Source organism: Mytilus edulis, chromosome 1 (genome assembly GCF_963676685.1).
Source record: "Mytilus edulis chromosome 1, xbMytEdul2.2, whole genome shotgun sequence".
NCBI lineage: Eukaryota > Metazoa > Mollusca > Bivalvia > Mytilida > Mytilidae > Mytilus > Mytilus edulis.
Genome location: NC_092344.1, coordinates 39,106,483 through 39,131,520, shown reverse-complemented (window position 1 = coordinate 39,131,520; position 25,038 = coordinate 39,106,483). Strand labels below are relative to the sequence as shown.

The window sequence follows — 25,038 nt, the reverse complement described above, 5'->3', positions numbered from 1 at the left end:
AATTTAGTAGTGTCAACCCTGTGATAATGACCCATGTATATAGCAAAATCCTAAATACACCGTTTGGTGGTGCGCCTGTCAGATGCGGAATGTACAGATAAGGTAATAGGTTACACAGATGAACGTACTATTGGTATCGGTATCGGATTTGACCCGGAACTTGTTAATTATTGGCAATATCAATAATGTGGAAAACAAAAGGTTTAATCTACACCATTGTCCTATATTAGCTATATATAAAGTGGAATTCTTTGATTTGTCGTTTTTACCCCATTACGGCTGACAAATTGGACTTCGTTATTTTAGTATTATAGATGGGATATGAAACTTTCAATATGTACTTTAAAAGAACCTCTAGATCTGATGTCTGTTTTATAAATAAACTAAGTAAAATGTTTACAATAATAAATATAGATATAACCTAGAGAAAAACTAAAAAAATATATCAAATGATAGTGAAAACTGTTCCATGTCAACAAACATGATACTCAATAAAGGCACTTTTAAAATGAGTAATACATATAGAAACACACTTATAAATGTGTTTAGATTTTTGCTTAACTTGACAAAAACCAAAGTGAAAGTGCCTTCACTGTGTCCCATGTATGCTTTTATGGAACAGCCCTGTAGTAAAACATTCTAAATATACATATAAATAACATGAGGAAACAGAAAGTCAAATGAATGTGTTTCTCTTGAAATCTTAATGCCAGGAGTGTTAAAAATAGCTAGCACTATATTATGCCATTAATTTTAGAGTATTGCACACCAAGTTAGAATGTGAAATAGTAATTAATTTTGAAAATAGCTATCTAATTAAGTTGCAGTTAAAAAAAAATTTGCTACACAATTGTGTTAATTTTCATTAGGACACGCCATGTTAAAATCCAATGTGAAAGTGCAAATTTTTAACAAAAATGGCATTTTAAGTCACCACAAAGTACCTCTTTCATTCTATTTTTGAAATTTAAATTTCAGAAAACATCAAACAACCAGAACCAATTTTTGCTCTTTAAAGCTCAAATTAAGATGTTTCTCTTTCTTTCAAACTAAAGTAGCAGCAAGCATGGATTTAAAATTTAGCTTTTAAGAAATTCTACCAAAAATGTTTTTCCAAAGCAATGAGAAATGAAAGCTACTGAAGTGACATGACATTGGTCAGATGACAAAGAGATATATTACACCACCACATCAACTAGGTTTGATTACAATTGCAACAAAGGATGCAATGACTACAAACCGTTGAATCAATTTGACTTTCCTCTATTTGTTGCATTTGCACCTCTAATAACTGCTGCTGTTTCTTTAATTTCTTCTTCATCTTTTTCTTCTTATTTTTGGACATTTTGGACGTGTCTGGTTTCTCTTTCGGTGCTGTACTCACTGCAAAGTAAAATGATTATATTTTTAACTTCACATTTTATGTTCCTACATTTGATGGAGATTACATTCTTCTATTCATCACATGAATGTGCTAACTAAGGATCTAAAAAGTGCATCAAAGGTACCTAGGTACATAATTCTCTATCTGATGAATGGATGATTTTATTTGACAGTTGTGTGCTAAAGTTTCCTCCCCATGAAATATGGATATTTTCTTTTTGGCAATATCAAACAATGATTGCAATGCCAGGAGCATTGAGATAAGACTAGCTAAAACATGTCATATGCTATATATCTATCTTATACAGGATATAAGAACAACCTGTCATCACGTGATAAATGTAAACTGACAGAAAACTCACATATAAGATAGTAAATCTTTAAAGTAAACTGTTTATAGATCTATGATTTGACTCTATTAATTCCATAGACACACATAAAAATTTCCCTACCTGCTGACCCTGGCATAGGACAACCAATCTTTTGCCATTCAAAAGCATCGGCAGCTAATTTACGAACGTGAGTGTCGTCTACACACATCAGGACGTTTTCTGGTTTTATATCTGTATGAATTATTTTACATTTCACATGCAAATAATGTAACCCTTGTAAAACCTATAAAAGATAATAAAATGTATGAAATGGAATAAATTTATTAAAAGTTATCAATATTAAAGCAGGGCTGCCAAGTCACACATTGGGCATGAGACTCATGCATTTTTATGCTTATTTGGCAGCATTTCCTTTGATATATTGTTTTTTCTCTTTGATCTTAACAATTTTGGACAAATCTCACCTATTTGCTTCATGAAAAGTTGGCAGAACTGTTCAAGTCAATTGTGTTGAAAATGAAAGGAGTAGGTTCAGTAAGACCCTTTTGGCCCCAAAATATAGCAGTTTTACAAAATTGTGAAAATAAAAATCTTTCAGCTATTAATTGGAAAGTAGAATGCTTCTGCTACATACATATTAGGCAATATAAAATCTGATTAAAACCTCAAAAGGCTCTCTAATAACTGTAAACTGAACTTAAAAATTCTTGATCTTTATATCATACCTTCTCTTTCGGTTTCAAACTTATTTTATTCTTACCTGTTTAATAATAGATTTGACGTTTCGTACAGGAATTCCTTGGTAATTTGATCGAATTATCAACTTCAATAAATTATTTCCTAAAACTTCAAATACCATACAGACATCTGTGTTAAGTTAAGGATCAATGCAATCATAGAAACAAATCATATATATACAAGTATACAGGAAAATCTCAATTCATACAAGCATTTATATTTGTATTTAATTTCTCAATTTTGTATGTACCCTCATTTCTGTTGTATAGGTATGTATTTTTTTTATCCATTTTCAGTATTCTTTTAACATTCAAACATTTTCGAAACAGCAAAAACATAGATTTTTTTCTCTTCTTTCAAAGAGCTTCTTAATTCAGAGATTATCTATTGGTTTTTCGCCGTACTATTTTTGAAAGGTATTGATTTTGTTTTTCTTTTGGTCATCATATTTCCATCTGGGTATCTCATTTCTATTTTTGAGTAATAATATAAAGAAAAGTTTTTCTATACTGTTTTATTTTTGACTCCAACAATTAAATGTAAATTTATAGAGCTAGTCCAAGGACAGGTTGCAATGTTCATATGCATATAAGCATTGTGTTTTTATTATTCCCAAGCCTCATCTTACAGGAAACCCTGCTGCTCGATAGGACATTCTATTACCCTAACTCTTAGTTCAATGTCAAACTGATCCGCAGGAAAACAAACAAATTATGCTAATCAAAATATCATTAACCATCCCATACCACAATAATGATAGCAAACATTAGACACAAAATCTGTTACAAATCGAGCTAAATGTGATAATATTTATCACCTTGGGAATCTGAATATCAATACAAACTGACAGTCTAATGAACGCAATTTCACAGGCCATTTGTAACTCTTAGTCTAATATCAAATTATATTGATTGTAGATATTTATTATAAATAAGTATAAAAAGATACAAAGTGTTATTTGTGTTAATTTTAACATGCCTATAGTAAAGATTTTACAAAAAGAATTTCAATGTAAAAAAAAATCAATGTCATTTGCTAACCTGGTCCAGTACTCATTTGGCTTTGAAGACAAATTTTGTTTTAACTAATTAGCTTTATTATTCTAATTATAAAATTTGTATGTGTTTTTTTTAAATTCTATATAGCATGAATAATTATTCATGTTAGGTGGAGGGTTGATTGGCTGTTAACATGTTCAACTCAGTCACATTCTGTATGTGCCTGTCCCAGGCTGGAGCTTGAAATTCAGTGGTTGTTGTTTGTTGCAGTATATCATTTTTTTCCTATATTTCTTGTCTTGTTTATTGTTTTGTACATACTTTAATTAGATCATTAGTTTTCCGGTTTGAATTGTTTTATATTTGTCATTTCAGGACCTTTTATAGCTTGCTTTGCAGTAAGGGGGCCCCACTATCAAAAGTCGTAGTGGCCTATATTTGCTAACTTCTACAACATTTGGAGAGTTGTCTCAATGTCAATCATACCATATCTTCTTAATTTGATACATAAAAGTTAAAACTAAAAGAATCAAAATAAATGAAAATTAACACATTGAGTGTTGACAAAAACAGAAGGATACGTGTTCCGTTGATACCAGAAATTTTAAAGTCATCTAACAACTGGACTGTTCTCTCTCTGTAATCATCACTTTCATCGCTTTCTCTGACCTGTAAAAAAATAAAGGAATATAAATACCATTAAATATTAATAAAGTAGTACTTAAAATGGAAATGTAAATAAGAATGTGTCTATAATATAGTACATGGAAGCCCCACTCGCACTATCATTTACTATGTTTAGTGGACCGTGATATAGGTATTAGAATTAGAAAGATCATATCAAGGCAGTGTTTTGCATTTGCGCCAATCTGTAATTATATTTGCACTGATTTTTTCTTTCATTTGCCCAATTTTTTTTTTCATTTGTGCCAATTTTTTTACAGGTAAATTACAGGTGAATAGATATAAGAAGATGTGGTATGAGAGAACTCTCCATCCAAGTCGTGCTATTTTTCATTTATCATTTTAGACCTCTTCCATTAGCCACTTGTACAAATGTAATGAATTGTCAATCATAACATGTATAACTGTTGTCCCCTGCTCACTAAGGGAAGATGAAAGAAGGCCTACAAGATACACCTCCAGACTTTTTCCTTGACAGTACCCATGGTTCTTTAACCTCTGTCTTTCGGACATCTGCCACGTTTATGCTCGATCAGTGTTTTGACAATAGAATCCGTGGTGACTCTGGCTTTACACAATTTATGGTACATTTGTAAGATATGTTGTTATGTTTCAGGACACTAACTTTCCGATATGTATAGCCCTCGATGATTAAAGAATTGACTCCTCGACTAGTTTCAGTGTGTAATATGTCCATCATGTTACAACGAAGTTCCAGAACAATATGAATCAAAATTAACTTAAACTAAAGTAAAAAACATTTATAACCATATTTTACCAATGGTATAGTACAGTAAATGTACAAGTATTAACTTACATGTAAATCTAATTAGGAGCAAATATAAAATCGGCACAAATGAAAGAATGAAAATTTTCAAAATCAGTGAAAATGTCATACGCCCTATCAAAGGGGACATACATCTATAATACTAAAATAACGAGGTCCAATTTGTCAGCCGTCATCATGTAAAAACGACGAATCAAAGAATTCAACTTTATACATAACTAATATAGTACAATGGTGTTGATTAAAAATTACACCACTCCAGGCCCCTTTGTTTTCCACGTAATTAATATTGCCAATAATAAAGAAGTTCCGGATCGAGTCCGACACCGATACCAATAGTACTGCAGTATATTCACCTGTTACCTATTACCTTATCTGTATACGTTCCGCATCTAACAGGCGCACCACCAAACGGTGTATTTGGAATTTTGCTGTATACTATTGAGTAAAAAATACTCCATTCCAGGCCCTTTTGTTTTCCAAATTGTTAATATTACCAATAATGGATAGGTTCCAGGTCGACCGGTTCAAACAAAAAGATTTTGAAAGCAGAGAAAACTGTGCATCTTATAATCGGCATGACTTTATCAGATGACAATACCAATACTAAAATAAGGCATACGCATAGTTATATACTTTAATTCAGTCACGGACCCGCGATATCACGGGTGTGTTCTAGTGTGTACTAAGTTTCAAATTGATTGCACTTCCAAATTTATCCAAAAACTTTAACCTGAAGTGGGACAGACTGATGAACGGACACACAGACTGAAAAAACAAAATGCCCCTAGGTGACGCATAAAAAAACTACTACTATGTGTTTAAATGCAAATCTAAAAGTATTTATAACTTTTTAAGTGCTATTTTTTCAATTTAATTGAATTAAATTCAGAACTTCCTTCATATTGGTAAAACTTTATTGAAGACATGATCAATTCCTGTACCATATCTATTTCTTAACACAAGTGTCATTGAAACAAGTACTTATTGATTTGTACATGAATTCTGTTCATAGAACGTACATACTTAGATCTTGACAGATACATATACTCAAATGGTATTGCTTAGTTTCATACAAATATCACTTTTACCCTAATCAATACAATTTAGTGAGTAACAATAGAAATAATGTTGATAATGTTTACCAACAATTTTACTATCAATCACCCAAAAAAGTCAATAAAAGTCAATTTTAAGTCCTGGCCATTTTAACTTTAAACAAATTTTAGTGTCAATATTTGACTTGAAGTTCCCTCTTCCATAAAAAAAAAATCTAGATAAAAAAAAAAAAATCAATAGTTTTGGTGAAAAAGACTTTAATGTAAACTTTACATTGCAAAAATACAGTTTAAATTTACATTAACTCTTCCCTATAACTTGACAAAGCATGTTATAAACTTTAACATTTTCTGACAACTCAGTCTGGTGCAATTGTATAACATGCAAAACTTAAATATGTCAATTTCAATACAGTTGGCACTTGTGGGATGAAAGCCATTACTCGAATTTTAAAACACTTGACATTTTGTAATTCTCTGAAGAGAAATAGATGAGTTCTGTAGAAGTATTACCTGATAGGTCCCAAATGACGTTTACCGCATTTTCCAGGAGTACAGACCAGTTATAAGTGAAGCGTGGGAATCAATGAGTAAGTTTTATTACTTAAATCATTCTTTAACATTTCCAAATGAGATTTTTTTTCAGTTCTTCAGAAATAAAAGTTCAGTAATTGAAATCCTATTATTTTTTTAGCCTGTTACCAACTCAATGAAGAAAATAATTTAAAACTTCATGAACTTGTAGGCGTTTGTTTAACACATCATTCTGGCTGCTTTTAGAACCATTTAGGAAGCGTTTAAAAAAAATGATGTAATTACAATGACTATCTTTAACCATAGATAATATCTTATAAAAAAAGTCTTCGCAAACTCAATTCTTATAAAAGAAGTCCAGTAATTTGAGATCAAGATATCATTTTCAGATTAAGGCTTCTTATTCAGTGTGTACTTTGTTCATATAAGTTTACAGAAAACACTTCTGCAACAAATCTACACTATCATATCTATGTCAGTCTTCCCAATAGACTTTAAAATCGAAATGCCCAAACTGAATTTTAAGAAAATTTAGGCCTGTGGTTGAGCCTTAAATCACTGTGTGGTTGATAAGCATAGACTCCCTTTAACAGCAAAATGATCAATTGATGTTTCTTTAAAGTTCATATTTCACGCAGTCAGGGATAAACTTTTGGCAGGTCAGGAAATCAGTAAACTACTAGAGATAATATTTAAGGCACGATACAAATAGAAAACAGTTCAATCATTTCATTTTGAATACATACAACAGACAAATTTCTGCCAACAAAGACATCACCAACAATGGACAAGTACAACATTCAACAGTATGTTCCGATGCCAATCTCAACATACTGTGTCCACAAAAAGTTAAAATTATCACAATAATCTAAATAAATCTTGTCAATTTATGATTGATCAATTAATTCCTTGATAAATGAATGTCCATCAACTTAAATTACTAATAAAACTTTAATATTGTATCTGGCATTGTGTTTTGATTTGTTAAACTGAGCACACTAGAAATAATGATTATAAACAAACAATAGACTGTGGTTTCATATTCATGAGTAAACTGACAGTTTCACTGACAAGTAATAAATCATCTTAATTAAGCAGGCAGCTTTCAACCATCAAGGAAGTGAAATGAACAAGTCTACATACATTTGTCCCTGCACTAGAATTAAAAACAAGAATGTGTCCTCAGTACATAGCTAACCCACTCACACTGTCATTTTCTATGTTGAGTGGACCGTGAAATTGGGGTTAGAACTATAATTTGGTACAAAAACTTTAACCTGAAGCTGGACAAGCGAATGGACGCACAGACCAGAAAACATAATGCCCCTCTACTATCGTAGGTGGGGAATAAAAAGTCGGTTTACAAGAGAATCCTTCATAGAAAGACACCTTTCCCCTGTAAAGGATATTACAAATGGTCCCTCTAATTCTTGTGGAACATGTCAACAGAACCCTACACTAAAGTTCTGTGTCATATTGGTCTCTTGTGGACCGTTGTCTCATTGGCAATCATACCACATCTTCTTTTTTTTATATTGTTCAGTTTTAAAATGCTTCTTCTTACATTTTAATTTTATTTGTATCATCTTTTTTCAATTAGTAACACCTGTCATTCTGTGATGTCATCAAAATATGATATTAAAAACATTAAAAAAATTTCACACAACATGTGCTAAACTTCCTATATCAAATTAACAAATACTTATTTGTTTTTGTTAAAATCTATCAATAATTTCTAATCAATCATTCTACTTCCTCCTTTTATATAATATTTACATATCTCTTTGTCAACTAGTTCTACAAGATCACTTGCCATAAATACATTTTGTGAGCGTAGGAGGAGGAAATTTACAATGTCTAATTTCATTTTGACGTTACAATGAAATAAGACAAAATTCATTGTCTCAATATATACCATGAAATGGAAACTCATCAATGAAGCAATAATAGAATGGGTCTGCGTTTAGATAAATCAAACACCTGACTAGTAAATTGTTTTGTTTCAGATGAAACACACTAGTAAAAACATTGGCTAACACCACTAAAGATAAAACTATTAAGTTTTTCCAATGTTAGCATGACTTGTTTCATTAGTACACTGGGAATTTTCGCGACAGAGTAATACATTATTTTATGAATGAAATGACGCATGTAGGAAAAGTTGACTTTGTAAACTGAACCTAATTCAAATTACATTCACAAAATAGAAACATGTAGGCAGAAAATTTACTATTTTTGATGTCTAATTTATTGGTTCAATCCAAAGAATCGACCAATATGCACTTGCAGCTCATAAACTATCTATTTTTTTCTAAACTTACACATTTCAATAATTTAATTTCATCCAAAGCTGTTTCTGTGTAATGCTGGGCACTCTTCACAACCTTCAAAGCTACAAATCTTTTACACCTGTAAATATAAACATAATAAAACTTTAAATACTATATCAATATACAAATATGAAAAAATGAATAATGTTTAAATGGGACACAGATAATGCCCCCCTCCCCTTTTCCCCTTCCTTCTTTGCATCTATTTAATGTTCTATACATATACATGCTAAAGGGAAACAACAAGCACAAAGTGATGCAACCCAAATTTTATCTTGATCTAGCTCTGTCTTTTGTTGTTTTGTGGTCATAAGCATTATGTATAAGTTTCATAACATTTGGTTAAGGTAAACTAAAATTTAAGAACAGAGCCTATTTTTGGGACATACAATGAAATGAAGGTACTTAACAAACTAATGGGCTGAAGAAGCTAATGACACAGAGACCAGAAAAAACCAGATGCTCCGCAGGGCGTAGCTTTATACGACCGCAGAGGTTGAACCCTGAACGGTTAGGGCAAGTATGGACACAACATTCAAGCTGGATTCAGCTCTAAATTTGGATTGTGATTAAATAGTTGACACAGCATAGGTTTCTGACACAGAATGAATGTGTTCTAATGAACTTAAAATTTTTGTTTCTCTTAGAGCAATTCACTATGCTGTTGAATATTAATCCTCTCAAAAAAATGTTTGAAGAAATTTTCTTTTTTATTTATGAAATTTCAAATGAGAAAAATTGAACCCAATTTTTTTAATCACATCCCCCTTTCCCTTATTCCAAAACTAATCTCAATTAAAATTTCTAATGGAGTTTGCAACAATAACTACTCATTTAAATACATCATAAAATATTAAGATGTAAAAAAACTGCTTGTTATCACTGAATGGTAAAGATTATTTTAATTTATCAGTTGGTAGTAAAAAGTGAATATACATTGTATATTGTATATAACAAAGATTTAAGTTGATTCTGGACAAAGAAAGATAACTCCAATTAAAAAAAAATCTTGCTATTGCACAATATTTTGCAATTAGATATTTCTTGCTTACTATTCTGGACAAAGAAAGATAACTCTAATTAAATTTTTTTTTGATATTTCACAATATTGTGCAATTAGATATTTCTTGCCATTGCGCAATACTGTGCAATTGAAAAGACTTGCTATTGCACAATACTTAATATAAAAATTTTAGATCCTGATTTGGACCAACTTGATAACTGGGCCCATAATAAAAAATCTAAGTACATTTTTGAATTCAGCATATCAAAGAACTTCAAGATTTCAATTTTTGTTAAAATCAGACTAAGTTTAATTTTGGACCCTTTGGACTTTAGTGTAGACCAATTTGAAAACAGGACCAACCAGATGCTCCGCAGGGCGTAGCTTTATACGACCGCAGAGGTTGAACCCTGAACGGTTGGGGCAAGTATGGACACAACATTCAAGCTGGATTCAGCTCTAAATTTGGATTGTGATTAAATAGTTGACACAGCATAGGTTTCTGACACAGAATGAATGTGTTCTAATGAACTTAAAATTTTTGTTTTCTCTTAGAGCAATTCACTATGCTGTTGAATATTAATCCTCTCAAAACAAGAATGTGTCCTCAGTACACGAATGCCCCACTCGCACTATCATTTTCCATGTTCAGTGGACCGTGAAATTGGGGTAAAAACTCTAATTTGGCATTAAAATTAGAAAGATCATATCATAGGGGACATGTGTACTAAGTTTGAAGTCGATTGGACTTAAACTTCATCAAAAACTACCTTGACCAAAAACTTTAACCTGAAGCGGGACGGACGAACGGACGGACGGACGGACGCACAGACCAGAAAACATAATGCCCCTCTACTATCGTAGGTGGGGCATAAAAATGTTTGAAGAAATTTTCTTTTTTATTTATGAAATTCCAAATGAGAAAAATTGAACCAGAGCTCCAGATAAGCTGCGTATTTGCGTGATCACGCAATACAAATAATAGATAACCCAATGCAATTGCCCATTGCAGGGTTCAATAACCCCATCAATTCAAAGGAAAACCCAATTATATGCCAAAACCATGAGTTCTCAACCCTTTTGTTGACTACCGTTTGCGTTATTTACCCTTATCTGTATCACTTGTTGCGTAAATCTATTTTTATTATATTTATAATTGGACATGTCCTTTCGTTCTAAAAATAGTTCCCTGCATCAAGTAGCTGAAATGGGTCCCTGTTCTGTTGGAATTTTCCCTTGCTCAAAAGGTACACGTGGTTTTGAATCATTTCGATCTTCTCGGCGTTTATCCAATTAGCGTGTGTCATGTTGTGTTGTCATATTTTTTTTGAATTGCTCGAGATTTATCGTAACATACATTGAATTAAAACGAAAGTGAATGTCCAATAAAAATATTGAATAGAAGCATGTTTTCAGCTTCTTTTGAATAACTGAGGGAAAGATATGATGATAACAACACTCAGCCAGTGTTTTTATGAAGCGTCCATCGAACGCATGGGCGTGTTTGCGTACCTTAACGAGAATATTGCTAATAAATACGGGACTTCGTCAAAAACTGAATCAGTTAATTGCCGTTAGAAAATGTGAAAGGCCAAACGATATCAATTATGAAATGATATGTAATTTGAAAGCAAAAGTTCTAATAAGGGATAACTTAACCCAGATTTATGTAAATTGAATAAAACAAAAACATTCAAGTATAATTAGAGTTTATATACTATTTTTTTTCGTTTTACGGTTAATGAGTGAATGCACACACAGGCATTCCTCTCGGAATTTTTATATAAAGGTATATAAGAGAAAAAAAGATCTGAGACGAGTGCCTTGGAATAGACATATCCGTTATTTACAGTTTACATAAGTTGTGAGAAAATACAAAACTGGCAGAAGATTGAAACGGGACACAAATTAAACCTACAATTGCTCGTAGGAATTAAAGAAAATAAAACAGCTATAGCACATATTATTCAAAGAAAGAAACATATTTAACATGGAAAAACATCCGGGGTTGATATCGCCTAAATATTCAATAGTGTGTTGATGAAAAAACCCAATACATTAAGGAGCTTGGTGGTGAAAAACCCAATTTGATATTAACTTGAGGGGTGAATTGGAATTGATAATGCAATTAACAATCTGTATCACCCAATTACATAAGAAAATGATGGGTAAAAACCCCAATTTGTGAATTCTTATCTGGAGCTCTGTTGAACCCAATTTTTTTAATCACATCCCCCTTTCCCTTATTCCAAAACTAATCTCAATTAAAATTTCTAATGGAGTTTGCAACAATAACTACTCATTTAAATACATCATAAAATATTAAGATGTAAAAAAAACTGCTTGTTATCACTGAATGTTATTTATTATAATTTATCAGTTGGTAGTAAAAAGTGAATATACATTGTATATTGTATATAAAAAAGATTTAAGTTGATTCTGGACAAAGAAAGATAACTCCAATTAAAAAAAAATCTTGCTATTGCACAATATTTTGCAATTAGATATTTCTTGCTTACTATTCTGGACAAAGAAAGATAACTCTAATTAAAAAAAAATTTGCTATTTCACAATATTGTGCAATTAGATATTTCTTACCATTGCGCAATACTGTGCAATTGAAAAGACTTGCTATTGCACAATACTTAATATAATAATTTTAGATCCTGATTTGGACCAACTTGAAAACTGGGCCCATAATAAAAAATCTAATACATTTTTGGATTCAGCATATCAAAGAACCCCAAGATTTCAATTTTTGTTGAAATCAGACTAAGTTTAATTTTGGACCCTTTGGACTTTAGTGTAGACCAATTTGAAAACAGGACCAAAAATGAAGAATCTACATACACAGTTAGATTTGGTATATCAAAGAACCCCATTTATTCAATTTTTGATGAAATCAAACAAAGTTTAATTTTGGACCCCGATTTGGACCAACTTGAAAACTGGGCCAATAATCAAGAATCTAAGTACATTTTTAGATTCAGCATATCAAAGAACCTAACTGATTCATTTTTAGTCAAAATCAAACTAAGTTTAATTTTGGACCCTTTGGACCTTAATGTAGACCAATTTGAAAACGGGACCAAAGGTTAAGAATCTACATACACAGTCATGACAGTTAGATTCGGCATATCAAAGAACCCCAATTATTCAATTTTGATGAAATCAAACAAAGTTTAATTTTGGACCCTTTGGGCCCCTTATTCTGTTGGGACCAAAACTCCCAAAATCAATACCAACCTTCCTTTTATGGTCATAAACCTTGTGTTTAAATTTCATAGATTTCTATTTACTTATACTAGCGTTATGGTGCGAAAACCAAGAAAAATGCTTATTTGGGTCCCTTTTTGGCCCCTAATTCCTAAACTGTTGGGACCTAAACTCCCAAAATCAATACCAACCTTCCTTTTGTAGTCATTAACATTGTGTTTAAATTTCATTGATTTCTAATTACTTAAACTAAAGTTATTGTGCGAAAACCAAGAATAATGCTTATTTGGGCCCTTTTTTGGCCCCTAATTCCTAAACTGTTGAAACCTAAACTCCCAAAATCAATCCCAACCGTTCTTTTGTGGTCATAAACCTTGTGTCAAAATTTCATAGATTTCTATTAACTTAAACTAAAGTTATAGTGCGAAAACCAAGAAAATGCTTATTTGGTCCCTTTTTGGCCCCTAATTCCTAAAATGTTGGGACCAAAACTCCCAAAATCAATACCAACCTTCCTTTTGTGGTCATAAACCTTGTGTTAAAATTTCATAGATTTCCATTCACTTTTACTAAAGTTAGAGTGCGAAAACTAAAAGTATTCGGACGCCGGACGACGACGACGACGCCAACGTGATAGCAATATACGACGAAAATTTTTTCAAATTTTGCGGTCGTATAAAAACTAATGTTGCCTACTGTTGTAAGCAGGGCATACATAACCAGTTCTAAAATTATTTATACAAATTTTTTGTACAAATTCAGTTCAAAACAGGTCATTTCACAATCTTCTGTATGGGAGTATTGTTTGTACATGTACCAAAAAACCTCCTCTAACCAAAAAATTTTTTTTCACAATTCAGTGTACATCTGAAAAATGCACCAAGAAGCCCAGGATGCAAAGTAGTAATATTCAATTCTTTTAGGCAAACGTAAAAAAAAATATGCTTTCATGCATTAAGCTTATTGAAGCATTCTTTCAACATAAAAACATAATCTGTCATAATTCATGTTATCTTGAAGTTGCACTCAAGCCCATTAAAACAATTAAGCTACATGTATTTTTAGACTTTCCCAAAAACAATTCTTTTCTCAACATTTAACAAATGACAAACAAATGGGTAAATATGTAAATCTCTTTTGGAATATAGGGAATAATAAAGTTTGAAAAAGAATAATGGCTGTGATCCCAGTTCTACATTATTCTATGTGAAAATTCTGTGGTAATTTGCATGGCATTGAAAGACAGTTAAAGTGCAGCTCACAAATGCATCAAAACTGTTTACACAACAAAATAGATTAAATTATGTACACAAATCAATACAGCTGCATGCATTGCATGTTATGTATCAATCAAGAAAATATTCAAATAAAAAGTCAGAGGCATGTTGAAATTCAGTTGCATATAATTGTCCATTGGGAATAAGTTCTATAGATTTGTAATTAATCATGTGGGCTAAAACTGAAGTTTATATAACTGTTTATTCTATTAATGAATGGTAATAATAACATATATATATATATATATATATATATATATATATATATATATATATATATATATATATATATATATATATGTCGTGTACAAGTTGCAATTTTGTACAGGTTATAACATGTACAAAAATATTGTACATGTTATAACTTGTATAATGCAAAAATACAAGTTATAACATGTACAAAAGTACCTCATACATGTTATAACCTGTACAATATATTGCTTAAAAATGGTTTTAACTTGTACAAAATTTAAGATAAATCTTAATGAAGTAAAATATACATTTCAATTCACCAATGCATAAAGAACAACAATAAATAGGCCAGAACGAGTCTTTTTCTGTAGAGGATAATGATCACAAAGTTTCAGAAATATATGTATCATGACTTATGTTGGCGAAATGTGTTTTCATGTAATTGTATGTTTTATGCAGTCCATCATGGCTTGAATAAGTGTTAAACTATTTACTAAAAGCTTGCATTCCTCTATGACAATTACATTAGATACTAGTAACTAAATTCGTCCAAAAATTTTAAGAATGATTCCTTATAATTTTGGGAAATACTCATCCCTCTCGTTTTTATAGCATGCAAAGACTAAAACAATGTCTTATATGCTTACTCTGTAAAAGCAAGAGAGAGCTGAACTAGTTTTCATTGGACCAACTTCATTATCAATATCTTTGGATCTAATCTTAAACATTTTTGGCCTTCAGCATGACATATGTAAATTTATAACTCAATTTTTGTTTATAAACTATAAGATCATTGCATGAGGCGAATGTCATTTTGATGTTTTAAATATATATCCTCTACTTTGAAAGCATGTATTTGTGGCCTTTGGATGTTGTCTGCTCCATGGGCAGGTTGTTGTCTTTTAGACACATACCCCATTTCAATTCCCAATTTTATTTGTAGACACATCTGTCCTGGCTATCCTCTTATGTCTTTTAGTCTCAACTAGAAAGAAAGTATTTTACTATTGCCTTCAAAGTGGACACTCACAATTATAATTCATCAAATAAAGATATGTCTATAGATAGTCATAAGAGGATCATAAGACATGTCCTAAGATATGTCTTATGACAGGTCTTAGGAATGCTTCGTAATACCGACCCTGGACAATAACTGTATCAAAAAAGGACAAAACACACTAACATGAAGGAATAATACAAAAGTTATGAAAATTTTATTGAGGTGAATATCATCTGTTGCGATAATAGAAAAATATCCTTATTATTCGATTTTGTACAAGTTAAAACCATTTGTAAGCAATATTTTGTACAGGTTATAACATGTATGAGGTACTTTTGTACATGTTATAACTTGTATTTTTGCATTATACAAGTTATAACATGTACAATATTTTTGTACATGTTATAACCTGTACAAAATCGCAACTTGTACACGACATATATATATATATATATATATATATATATAACTATATGTTAATTAATGTCATATGACTGACTGCATAATTAACACTTTATACATGGTGTCACTTCTCTAATTCTTGTACTATTTCCAAGGATAACTTTTCATTTATCATAATAACATCAGTGTACCTAATCCAACGTCGGGGTGTAAGATGTTATATCTATATTGGCGAAAGCAGTTTTTATCAGATAGTTGGTAGATAGACAAGAAAACCATGTATTATTTAAGTCTATCTTTCGTATTAAAGGAATAGCAATTTTTTCATTCTCTTGGCAAACAAATGTTGGGGACAAAATAATTTGTCAAAATTGAAGACAAAACACAATTCTCTTCATGTTACTTTGTTCCTTGATGCACTGGCCATGGATATTAGACTACATTTACTTCCAAAATCTACTTACGACATATCCCAACATAACCAGACAGTAGAGAAATGGCCCCATCCTAGTTTCCTTATCACATGGTATTTATTGTTGAACAAGTCTCCAATCTTTACAGGATGATATCCCCCTGAAATAAACAAAATATAATTGTTGCAAAAAATATAAAGATTAAAACAAATACAACAATGTTAAATAAGGAACAATATATAACAAGTTTTGAAGAAGAGTTACAGTACCTTCCAAAAATTTTGCTGCTATAGTATTCAAGCATGGCGAATTTACATGCAAGTCCATTAATATATTTTATATTTAGATTCTATATCGTGTTGGGCAGTTTTGATTGAAACAGGAGGCCATAAGTCGTAATGCTTGTAACCACCAACATTTGGCCTGAAAACTGGCAATACCCAATAAGATAAGTCCAAATGTTCTTGTATGGTCACTCACATGTGGGATTTGAACTCACAACATAAGTGTTGACAGACAGTGAAGTATCAGTTTCACTGTCTGTCAACACTTATGTTGTAAGAAGTACTTAGGCCAATTGGCAACAGAAGCACCCAATTAGAAAGGAACTTGTTATTATTGATTTTTGAATTATTTTCATTTTGACTGTGGCCTATATTTCACCACAAATTTATGACTGTGACTAATTCCTGGATGTTTTCAAACTCATTCAATTTAAAAACAATGTAAATAGCTCATTTCATTTTTAATTTATTTTTCCATCAACTGAATATTGATTGGAAAATAATTCACTGTGAAATAAGATATCGAAAAACAATGGTACAGAAAGTAGCTATACACCCAAAATGCAAATGTCCACTACATGAACCTAGTATTAGATATTCCCTCAGTGCATTAATTCAACACCATGATGTTATGGTTAATTCAAAGTTAAAGCTTTCATGCAATAATTCAATTTAGAAAGGGTATAATTAAGGATAAAACATTGATAATTCAGGATATCTAATTACAATTAATAGCATCATGTCGTAATTTGAATTATGGTTGATAACTGATTCTGTAAATTTACAATCATATGCCATTTTTGTGTGCAATTCATTTTTGCGCCTACAAGAGTCCACAACCTTACAAAGAGGACTTATCTTAGGTGTGCTTAAAACAAGAATGTGTCCATAGTACACAACTGCCCCACTAGCACTGTTATTGTCTATGTTCAGTCGAATATAAAATTGGGGTCAAAAGACTCAAAACTCTAATTTGACATTAAAATAAGAAAGATCTTATCATAGGGAACATGTGTATTAAGTTTCAAGTGTTATTGGACTTCTACTTTATTATCAGAAACTACCTCGACTAAAAACCTTAACCTGAAGAAGACAGAGGGATCAAAAGACGCACAGAATGAAAAACATAATGCCCCTAAGTGGGGCATAAAAAACAAATAACTAGAAATGGACCTTTCAAATATCTAAACAGCTCTGTCTTCTGAAAAAAAAGAGGCATAGCCAGTACATTCTCATACTGCGCTGTATGGCAAAGTTTACAGCATTTGATGCATGTGCTCCTCTATTATCAGCATTAACATTTATACATGCAAACGACATGTATGTCAAGTTCATTCACAGATAACACCATTCAAGAATGCCAAAACAATTCTGATGTATTTTTGCATTATAATTAAGTTGGAGGATGTTCTAGAACATAATACCGATATAAAATTCCTTTCAATATGATTTGCATCTTCCTAATTACTTCTGTAAATTTCAAGACTGACACCAAAAAGCCAAGTAAAACCAATTAAAACAATTCATCTCCTGCTGATTTTACAAAGACATGTTTCCTCAACGTTTAACGTGACACGATTGTGCAATTGTAGAAGATTACGTAAGATTTAACTGATACAGTGAGCCATCGAGGCCTTTAACAGTCGTTAGATTGATTGGAATTTCTTCCAGTGAGATATTTTATTCAAAGAAATCGTGGATTATCTTAGAGATTCTCCAAGTGAAGAATAGTTATTCAGCAGAAAACACTTGAATTAAGCCTTGATGATTTATTGCTATTATAAAACCATATCCTCTTGAAGGGACACTTGAGCTTGTAAGATCAATTTTAAACATCACTATCACTACAGACAGTATATATATACCTTTGCCATATTCAGACTGTGATTTATGTTTAGTTTTCATGTCAGACTGAGAGTCCGACTCGATATCTGAGGAGGAATAAAGATTGTCCCAGTTTGATGCAATGTGGTGATGAAACGATTTCTCAACATCCTTTTTCTCCTGACTACATTGTTTAACCTGACGTTTAGAACTGCGCCATCTATCCAATGTCTGTCTGAATTCTGAACTCATTGCTGATTGATTGTTTTGATTTGACAAATGTATTTGTATAGCATCTGCACGATTCTGAGGCAGTGATTTTAGAATTCTGTGAGGTTTCCCACTAAAATGACTAGGATGCTGACTGTTCAATGTCTTCAAATAATCATCGTTTATTCTATTATTATTTTCTATATTAAAGAGACTAGATTGGCGTAACATTTGTTTGGCGTGGTGAACCTGGTGTATGAAGTTATCAACCTGATTACACAGTTCCAAGGATCCTGTACTTCTACGATGATGACGACGGTTCTGATTATCATAATACTGATAGTCAAAACCTCCTGTCCACCCCTCACGGCGGCCAACTTCTGATGGTGGCACAATTTTATACATTTCCATGTAGTGGTTGTAACGTTCCCTATATTCACTCATCTTGGCAGTGAAATGCAGAACTAATTCACTTTGAACTTTTACATATATAAACTTCAACAATATTATCAATTCATAACTGAATGTCAAGTCACTTCATTCTTGGACACTTTCGAACAGAATGACCAGTCTAATCCTAATTCCTGTTATTACAAGGCTTACATAACCATTGAATATAAAATAATTGTCCCTTTATATTAATCCTATTTCAGTTTTGCAACCTGTCGCAATATTACTGTAATCTGATTTTTTCCAAAGAAAGAAAAACTTTTTTCAATAGGTCATTATGTCTTTAAATATCGATCCCTTGTTTGTTAGATTTATTTATTTCCCCACTGACTCCGACTATAATTAGTCCTGTTCCATGTTAACACTGATTCACATAATACAAATAAATCCTTTTTGACATTAGTTACCGAAATAAAAAACAGGTACTATTTAAAGCCAGAGTCAACAAACAGTTGTCAAACCTAAATTCTTCCGGCTGTATTCGTCAATAATTTATTTTCATGGTGTCCTCATTCCATTTAAATGAAAATACAGGTGTGATCTCCATATCTACATTGTAAAAACTTTGTCATAAATCGTCGCCCATCTATCTACTTTATGACAAGTCTGTACATCTTTTGTCTTTCCCTGGTATTTAATGTCATGTAAATAAACTGTGCTTGCGACCTAGACAATAAAACCCCATTCAGCAGTTTTTTAAAAGCCCCCACATTTACACGAACAATTAACGTTTTTAATTTAGGACTTTAACTATGTAACATTTAGAATTAAAACTTTCATAAGAACAAAATAAATATTAAAGGAAAATATCGTTCAATATCGAAAGCATGCTATGAATGGTCAATGAAATTTTTTAATTGTTTTGGAATAGGATATTTGTTATGAAATTAGACCTTGTTTATAATTGTAACCTTAGACAAGTATGGACAAAGCCAAACCATCCGTGCATATAAAATGTTTAATCAATGCTGAAATAGGATCATATATATCTGATCAATTTAAAAATAACTAATCTATCAACTTATATAGAGCTATCAATGGGCCCTAATAATGAATAATTAATGAAATGTCCATTACCGGAGACTATAAACATGTCATTATCCTTATAATAATACACATATATTTTAAGTATATTGTTACTAAAAATATACTTCTGAAACAAAACAAAAACAAGAATGTGTCCAAAGTACACGGATGCGCCACTCACACTATCCTTTTCCATGTTCCATGGACCGTGAAATTGGGTAATAATCTAATTTGGCATTAAAATTAGAAAGATTATACTATAGGGAACATATGTACTTAGTTTCAAGTTGATTGGACTTCAATTTCATCAAAAACTACCTTGACCCAAAACTTTAACCTGAAACTCCCACTTTCATTTTCTATGTTCAGTGAACCGTGAAATTGGGATCAAAAGTCTAATTTGGCTTTAAAATTAGAAAGATCATATCATAAGCAACAAGTGTACTAAGATTCAAGTTGATTGGACTTCAGCTTCATCAAAAACTACCTTGACCAAAAACTTTAACCTGAACGGACGCACAGACGGACGGACGGACGAATGGAGCCACAGACCAGAAAACATAATGCCCCTCTACTATCGTAGGTGGGGCATAATAATTTGCTTTGTACTTTTGGAAGTGACATTTGAAAGTACATTGTAGTTTTCGCCAATAGAAATGTTTTAGCATGTGAACCCTATTTTAACCCTTTCCTTCATAATGACAGCTTTTGGCGCCACCCCCTTTACTCCATAAAGACGCCTTTAGATGCCTGTGTAGTACCTCAGTTGAAATGCTTTGACTATGAAATGTCTGCATCAGACTCAGAAAAAATTGTATCCAATATGAAAAGGATATACATGAGAATATCTGACTTCAATTTTATTAATGAAATATTTGTTTTCACAATGAATTAATACTTTAAACCTGATGAATTTTTTTTTATTGAAAAAAATCCTATGCGAATCTTGTATGTACAAAAAAAAATCCATGGAGGAAAGGGTAAAAGGATATATAAGGGCATATTGTATGATCACAAATGAAACAATAATCCAATAAAGACCTGAGGCTCGAAGATATGAACATTTAAAGTTCATTACAAGGCCTTCAAGATTGATAAAAACTCATAAAGTAAGCTATAAAAGGCCCTGGGATGAAGGTTTTGCTTTTGAACAAACCAAGCAAGCACATATTTTATGGCCAATCTTACTATTTATTGACAACATAGTGTTTTGAATTGGACAGTATGACTACATTTCTTGCATTCATACAGTACTGTACAAGTACAGTGATCACTCAATCATGTGGTTCATTAGTGGACATTATTTATGACCTACATGTATTTAAACTTTCTCTACTTGCAAAACAAAAACTAAGGACAAGTTACTCCAAATATATCTTATTTAGACTCTTTTGTAAAGCCTATAATCATTGTCATTATATAGACCTATCTGTTTTCCACTGACCATATCAGAATGACTTTCATAAATTATAATCTCAATAATTACTATTTAAACCATAAAATTTAATTTTACTATACATATATCCTCAGGGTTGTCTCTAAGATTTGAAGTAGCAGGTTAATTATAAAAAGTAGGAGGGGATGTAATGCGGACGGCGAAGCCGTTCGCGGCGACGAGCTTGCTCGTCGTGCTACGGCCGGGGGTATGGGGCCCGCTTAAGGGCCCCAGAAAATTTTGAAAAAATGGTGCAAAATCCTGCACTTTGGGGGTCTCCTGGACCCCCATTCACTCCTCGCAAAACATCATTTTTTACTGATGATTATGTAAATTGTTTATTAAAATTTGTAACATGGGTCAACTTTTCTGTAAATTTGATCACATTTATTTGATTATCCAGACTTTCAACTTACAGCTATATATTTGAAGATGTTTGAGAATAGCAATATCAGGGTTAAATTTTATTTACTATAGTAATACATCGACCCAAGTGTGACATGATTAAACTATCCCCTTTTTGTGTGAAAATGAATGTCCAACTTTTTCCAATTTCAACAAGGTTTGGCAGAAATTAAAATCCCTTTATTCTGTAACCTTGATTTACTTGCATATATATTCTGCAAATTTTCATACCTCTGGATATAAAGTTGGACAAACTGATCAGACAGGGTCAATTAACTGGGGGCACAAAACTATGGGGTGATTGATCCCCTTTAGCGTTTATCTATAGTCCTATTTATTGAGTCTTCATTTCTTTATTAAGTATTCATGAGGCCAGGCAGGCTTTGGACTTGTTGAGAGAGAGAAAGATAGGATACTTGGGCAAACAACATTTATAGAAGATGTTGTCATTTATCCTATCTTAAAAGATGTTGGCCTTCAGCTATATTTAGTATTTGTTTTGAATACCAATGTTCTGATTGAAGCACTGAAACACCCGACAGGTGACACTGTCACTGGTTGTAGACATCGATCTTCTTTTTGTGTGATACATTTGGTTGAAAACTTATGTAGCTTGTCCAACGTATGTTAAAATAATCGTTGACCATCCTCATTTCTGAATTTAAATACTTAAAACACCTGATAAACAAATAAATTACTTATTAAATCCAAAGAAAATCCGTCGCTGCATAGTGAAAAGGTCGGTCAAATTTTAGAACGGAATTGACAAAATCATCCGAGCGCTTTAAAACTCGCAGCGTCGTAGGAAAGCTTTAACCTGTAAAAATGGCCTAAACACTCGGATTTACTTGGATTACTCGATGTATCTCTTGTTCACAATTAAAATCACGGAACAAAAACTTGTAACGGAAAAATATTGATCTCTGTATGTTTTTTTTTCAAACAGTCAGGTCATACTTGCAGCTAGAGTAGCCGGGTCCACAAGGGGAATTTGCCGGGGGAAATCCCCGGCCCCCGGGCCTTAAAGACAACCCTGTATCCTTTATTAGTTTTGTAGATAACCTACATTTCAAGTGGATATAGAACAAATATTCAGGTCAAATACAAATTTTACGAAATCTTAATTATAATCATCTATTCCTTGTTTCATTTTTTCAATTCCTGGTTCATAAAATTAAAGAAATCCATAATTTTGATTGGATGACAACAGTCACATGGTGTTCTTAGTAAAGTTTTATGTCCCAATATAACACCACATTTATGACCACACACATTGTCTATGACATAATCATATGCATAATTCAAAATGCAAAAGAATACTTTGATTTCAACATAAAATTTCCTGCAAATATTTTATTTATGTCTATAGGTTTTGTCATTTGAAGATTTGGTGATAGATCTCTGTTAAAACAGACTGCCTCATAACAAATTACATGGAGTGGCATATGCCACCAGTCTATACACAGACTCATACAATATACAAAATTAAAGGCAAATAAATCCAAGGAAAAGGACTAACATTTCCATCTAAAGGTCCAATCTGGAAGTATAGGATAAATTAAAATAAGTAATATGGCCTATTATGGGCATTTTCAACTTAAATACAGGGACTAGCCCACAATTTTCTCCCACCTAAACATTCCAAAACATTGACTCAATTTGAGGACCTGTTTCCATAGAATCATTATGTTTTGGTACCCTGACAAAGAAGTGTTGGAATATTCAATTTCAATCAGTCACAGATATAAATCTTTATGCACTCTCATAAAAAGTCTGCAAAAAGTAATTCCGAGGTTAAATTTCTTATGATACCTTTTTCATAATCAGATGGATCTTCTTGTTCATCGTCATCTGATCCAAGGATTTCTTCTTCTTCTTCATATTCTGGTTCTTTGTTCTGTGGTGCTTCTGACCTATAAAAAAAAGAGAAATAAATAATACAGTTACATGGATAACAAATGATGTAACAAAATGTCCAATTATGAACTTCTGCCCAAGAAAAACCTGGTAAAAAGCAAGAATGATTCAAGCACACTCAACTTAACAAAAAATTTATGACAATACCTCATGGGCTCTGATCTGGCTATACTGAGGTCTTGCAATTGTTACCTGAAAAGATGTATTGTTTTTTTGAATAGTAAATGTTTTGCTTGTATCTTAACTAATTCAGAAATTGTTCAACTTGACTAAAATTGAGAAAGGAAATGGGGAATGTGTCAAACTGTATTTATTTATAATGACACGAATGAAGTCAGGTCTATAAATACATATATATATATATATCTACTTGGACAATATATTAACAAAACATCGTTATACAAAACAATAATTAATTCAAAGAATAATTCAAGAAAATATTTTACTAAGAAACTTTCATGTGGAAAATCATGATCATATAACATGCAATGAAAAGTTCATTTACTTTACATAAACCAAACCAGAAACTTTCATTACAGCTGAAGAAACAAGTCAATATTTATTCAACTTTTCTCATTAATCAACTTTCTCCCAACATTGTGTAATTGCTGGGATAGTCCTAAGACTTTTCTTATATATATTTGTCTCATATAATGTTCAATTTATTAGAAAAGAAGACATGAAGACAATTTCAGAGACAGGCTTGTATAAATCTAGGCTCAGACAAACCATAACTTTGGAACAGTAATCACAATTCAAAACATTCCTTCTTTATAGATGTGACAAATGTCTTTAACCCTTACCATGCTGGATTGTTTTCAGAAAATATATAATTTTCGTTTATTTGCAAAAATATGCAAATTATATGCAAATGAGCTGAGCCCTGTTGTTGTAGCATATTGATTCCTTTAAATCTAATGTAGGTGATCAAGGGGCAGGGTGGTCGGGGTGAGGAGGCGGGGGTGGGTGTTCGGGAATTTGCCCCACAGTTGGTCATCAGGTGCAAAACGCGTCAATTTTGACGATTTTTCGTCCTTTCTCTTTACCCCAGTGAACAAATTGACTCCAACATTGTTAGGTGGGAGTGAATCTGATCTTGGTTCAGCAGTCTACAGAAGGTTATTTAGACCAAAAATACGG

The 25,038-nt window shown here is 32.0% G+C and overlaps 1 protein-coding gene across 8 annotated transcripts in view; it reads right to left on the bottom strand.

Moving 5' to 3' along the window:
* The window catches only part of LOC139482318 (SRSF protein kinase 1-like), a 54,028-nt gene that overhangs the window by 11,234 nt on the left and 17,756 nt on the right, over positions 1-25,038 (bottom strand). For 3 of the 8 annotated variants that reach the window (XM_071266158.1, XM_071266194.1, XM_071266166.1), the window contains 7 exons: positions 23,794-23,894; positions 16,399-16,507; positions 8,836-8,923; positions 4,033-4,120; positions 2,476-2,582; positions 1,836-1,998; positions 1,241-1,383 (listed from right to left, as the gene is read on the bottom strand). In XM_071266158.1, the coding sequence (XP_071122259.1) occupies positions 1,241-1,383; positions 1,836-1,998; positions 2,476-2,582; positions 4,033-4,120; positions 8,836-8,923; positions 16,399-16,507; positions 23,794-23,894 (799 nt within the window). Of the gene's footprint in view, positions 1-1,240; positions 1,384-1,835; positions 1,999-2,475; positions 2,583-4,032; positions 4,121-8,835; positions 8,924-16,398; positions 16,508-18,496; positions 19,985-23,793; positions 23,895-25,038 lie in introns of those variants that run through there. The other 5 variants (XM_071266175.1, XM_071266202.1, XM_071266184.1 and 2 more) reach the window with 3 other exon arrangements.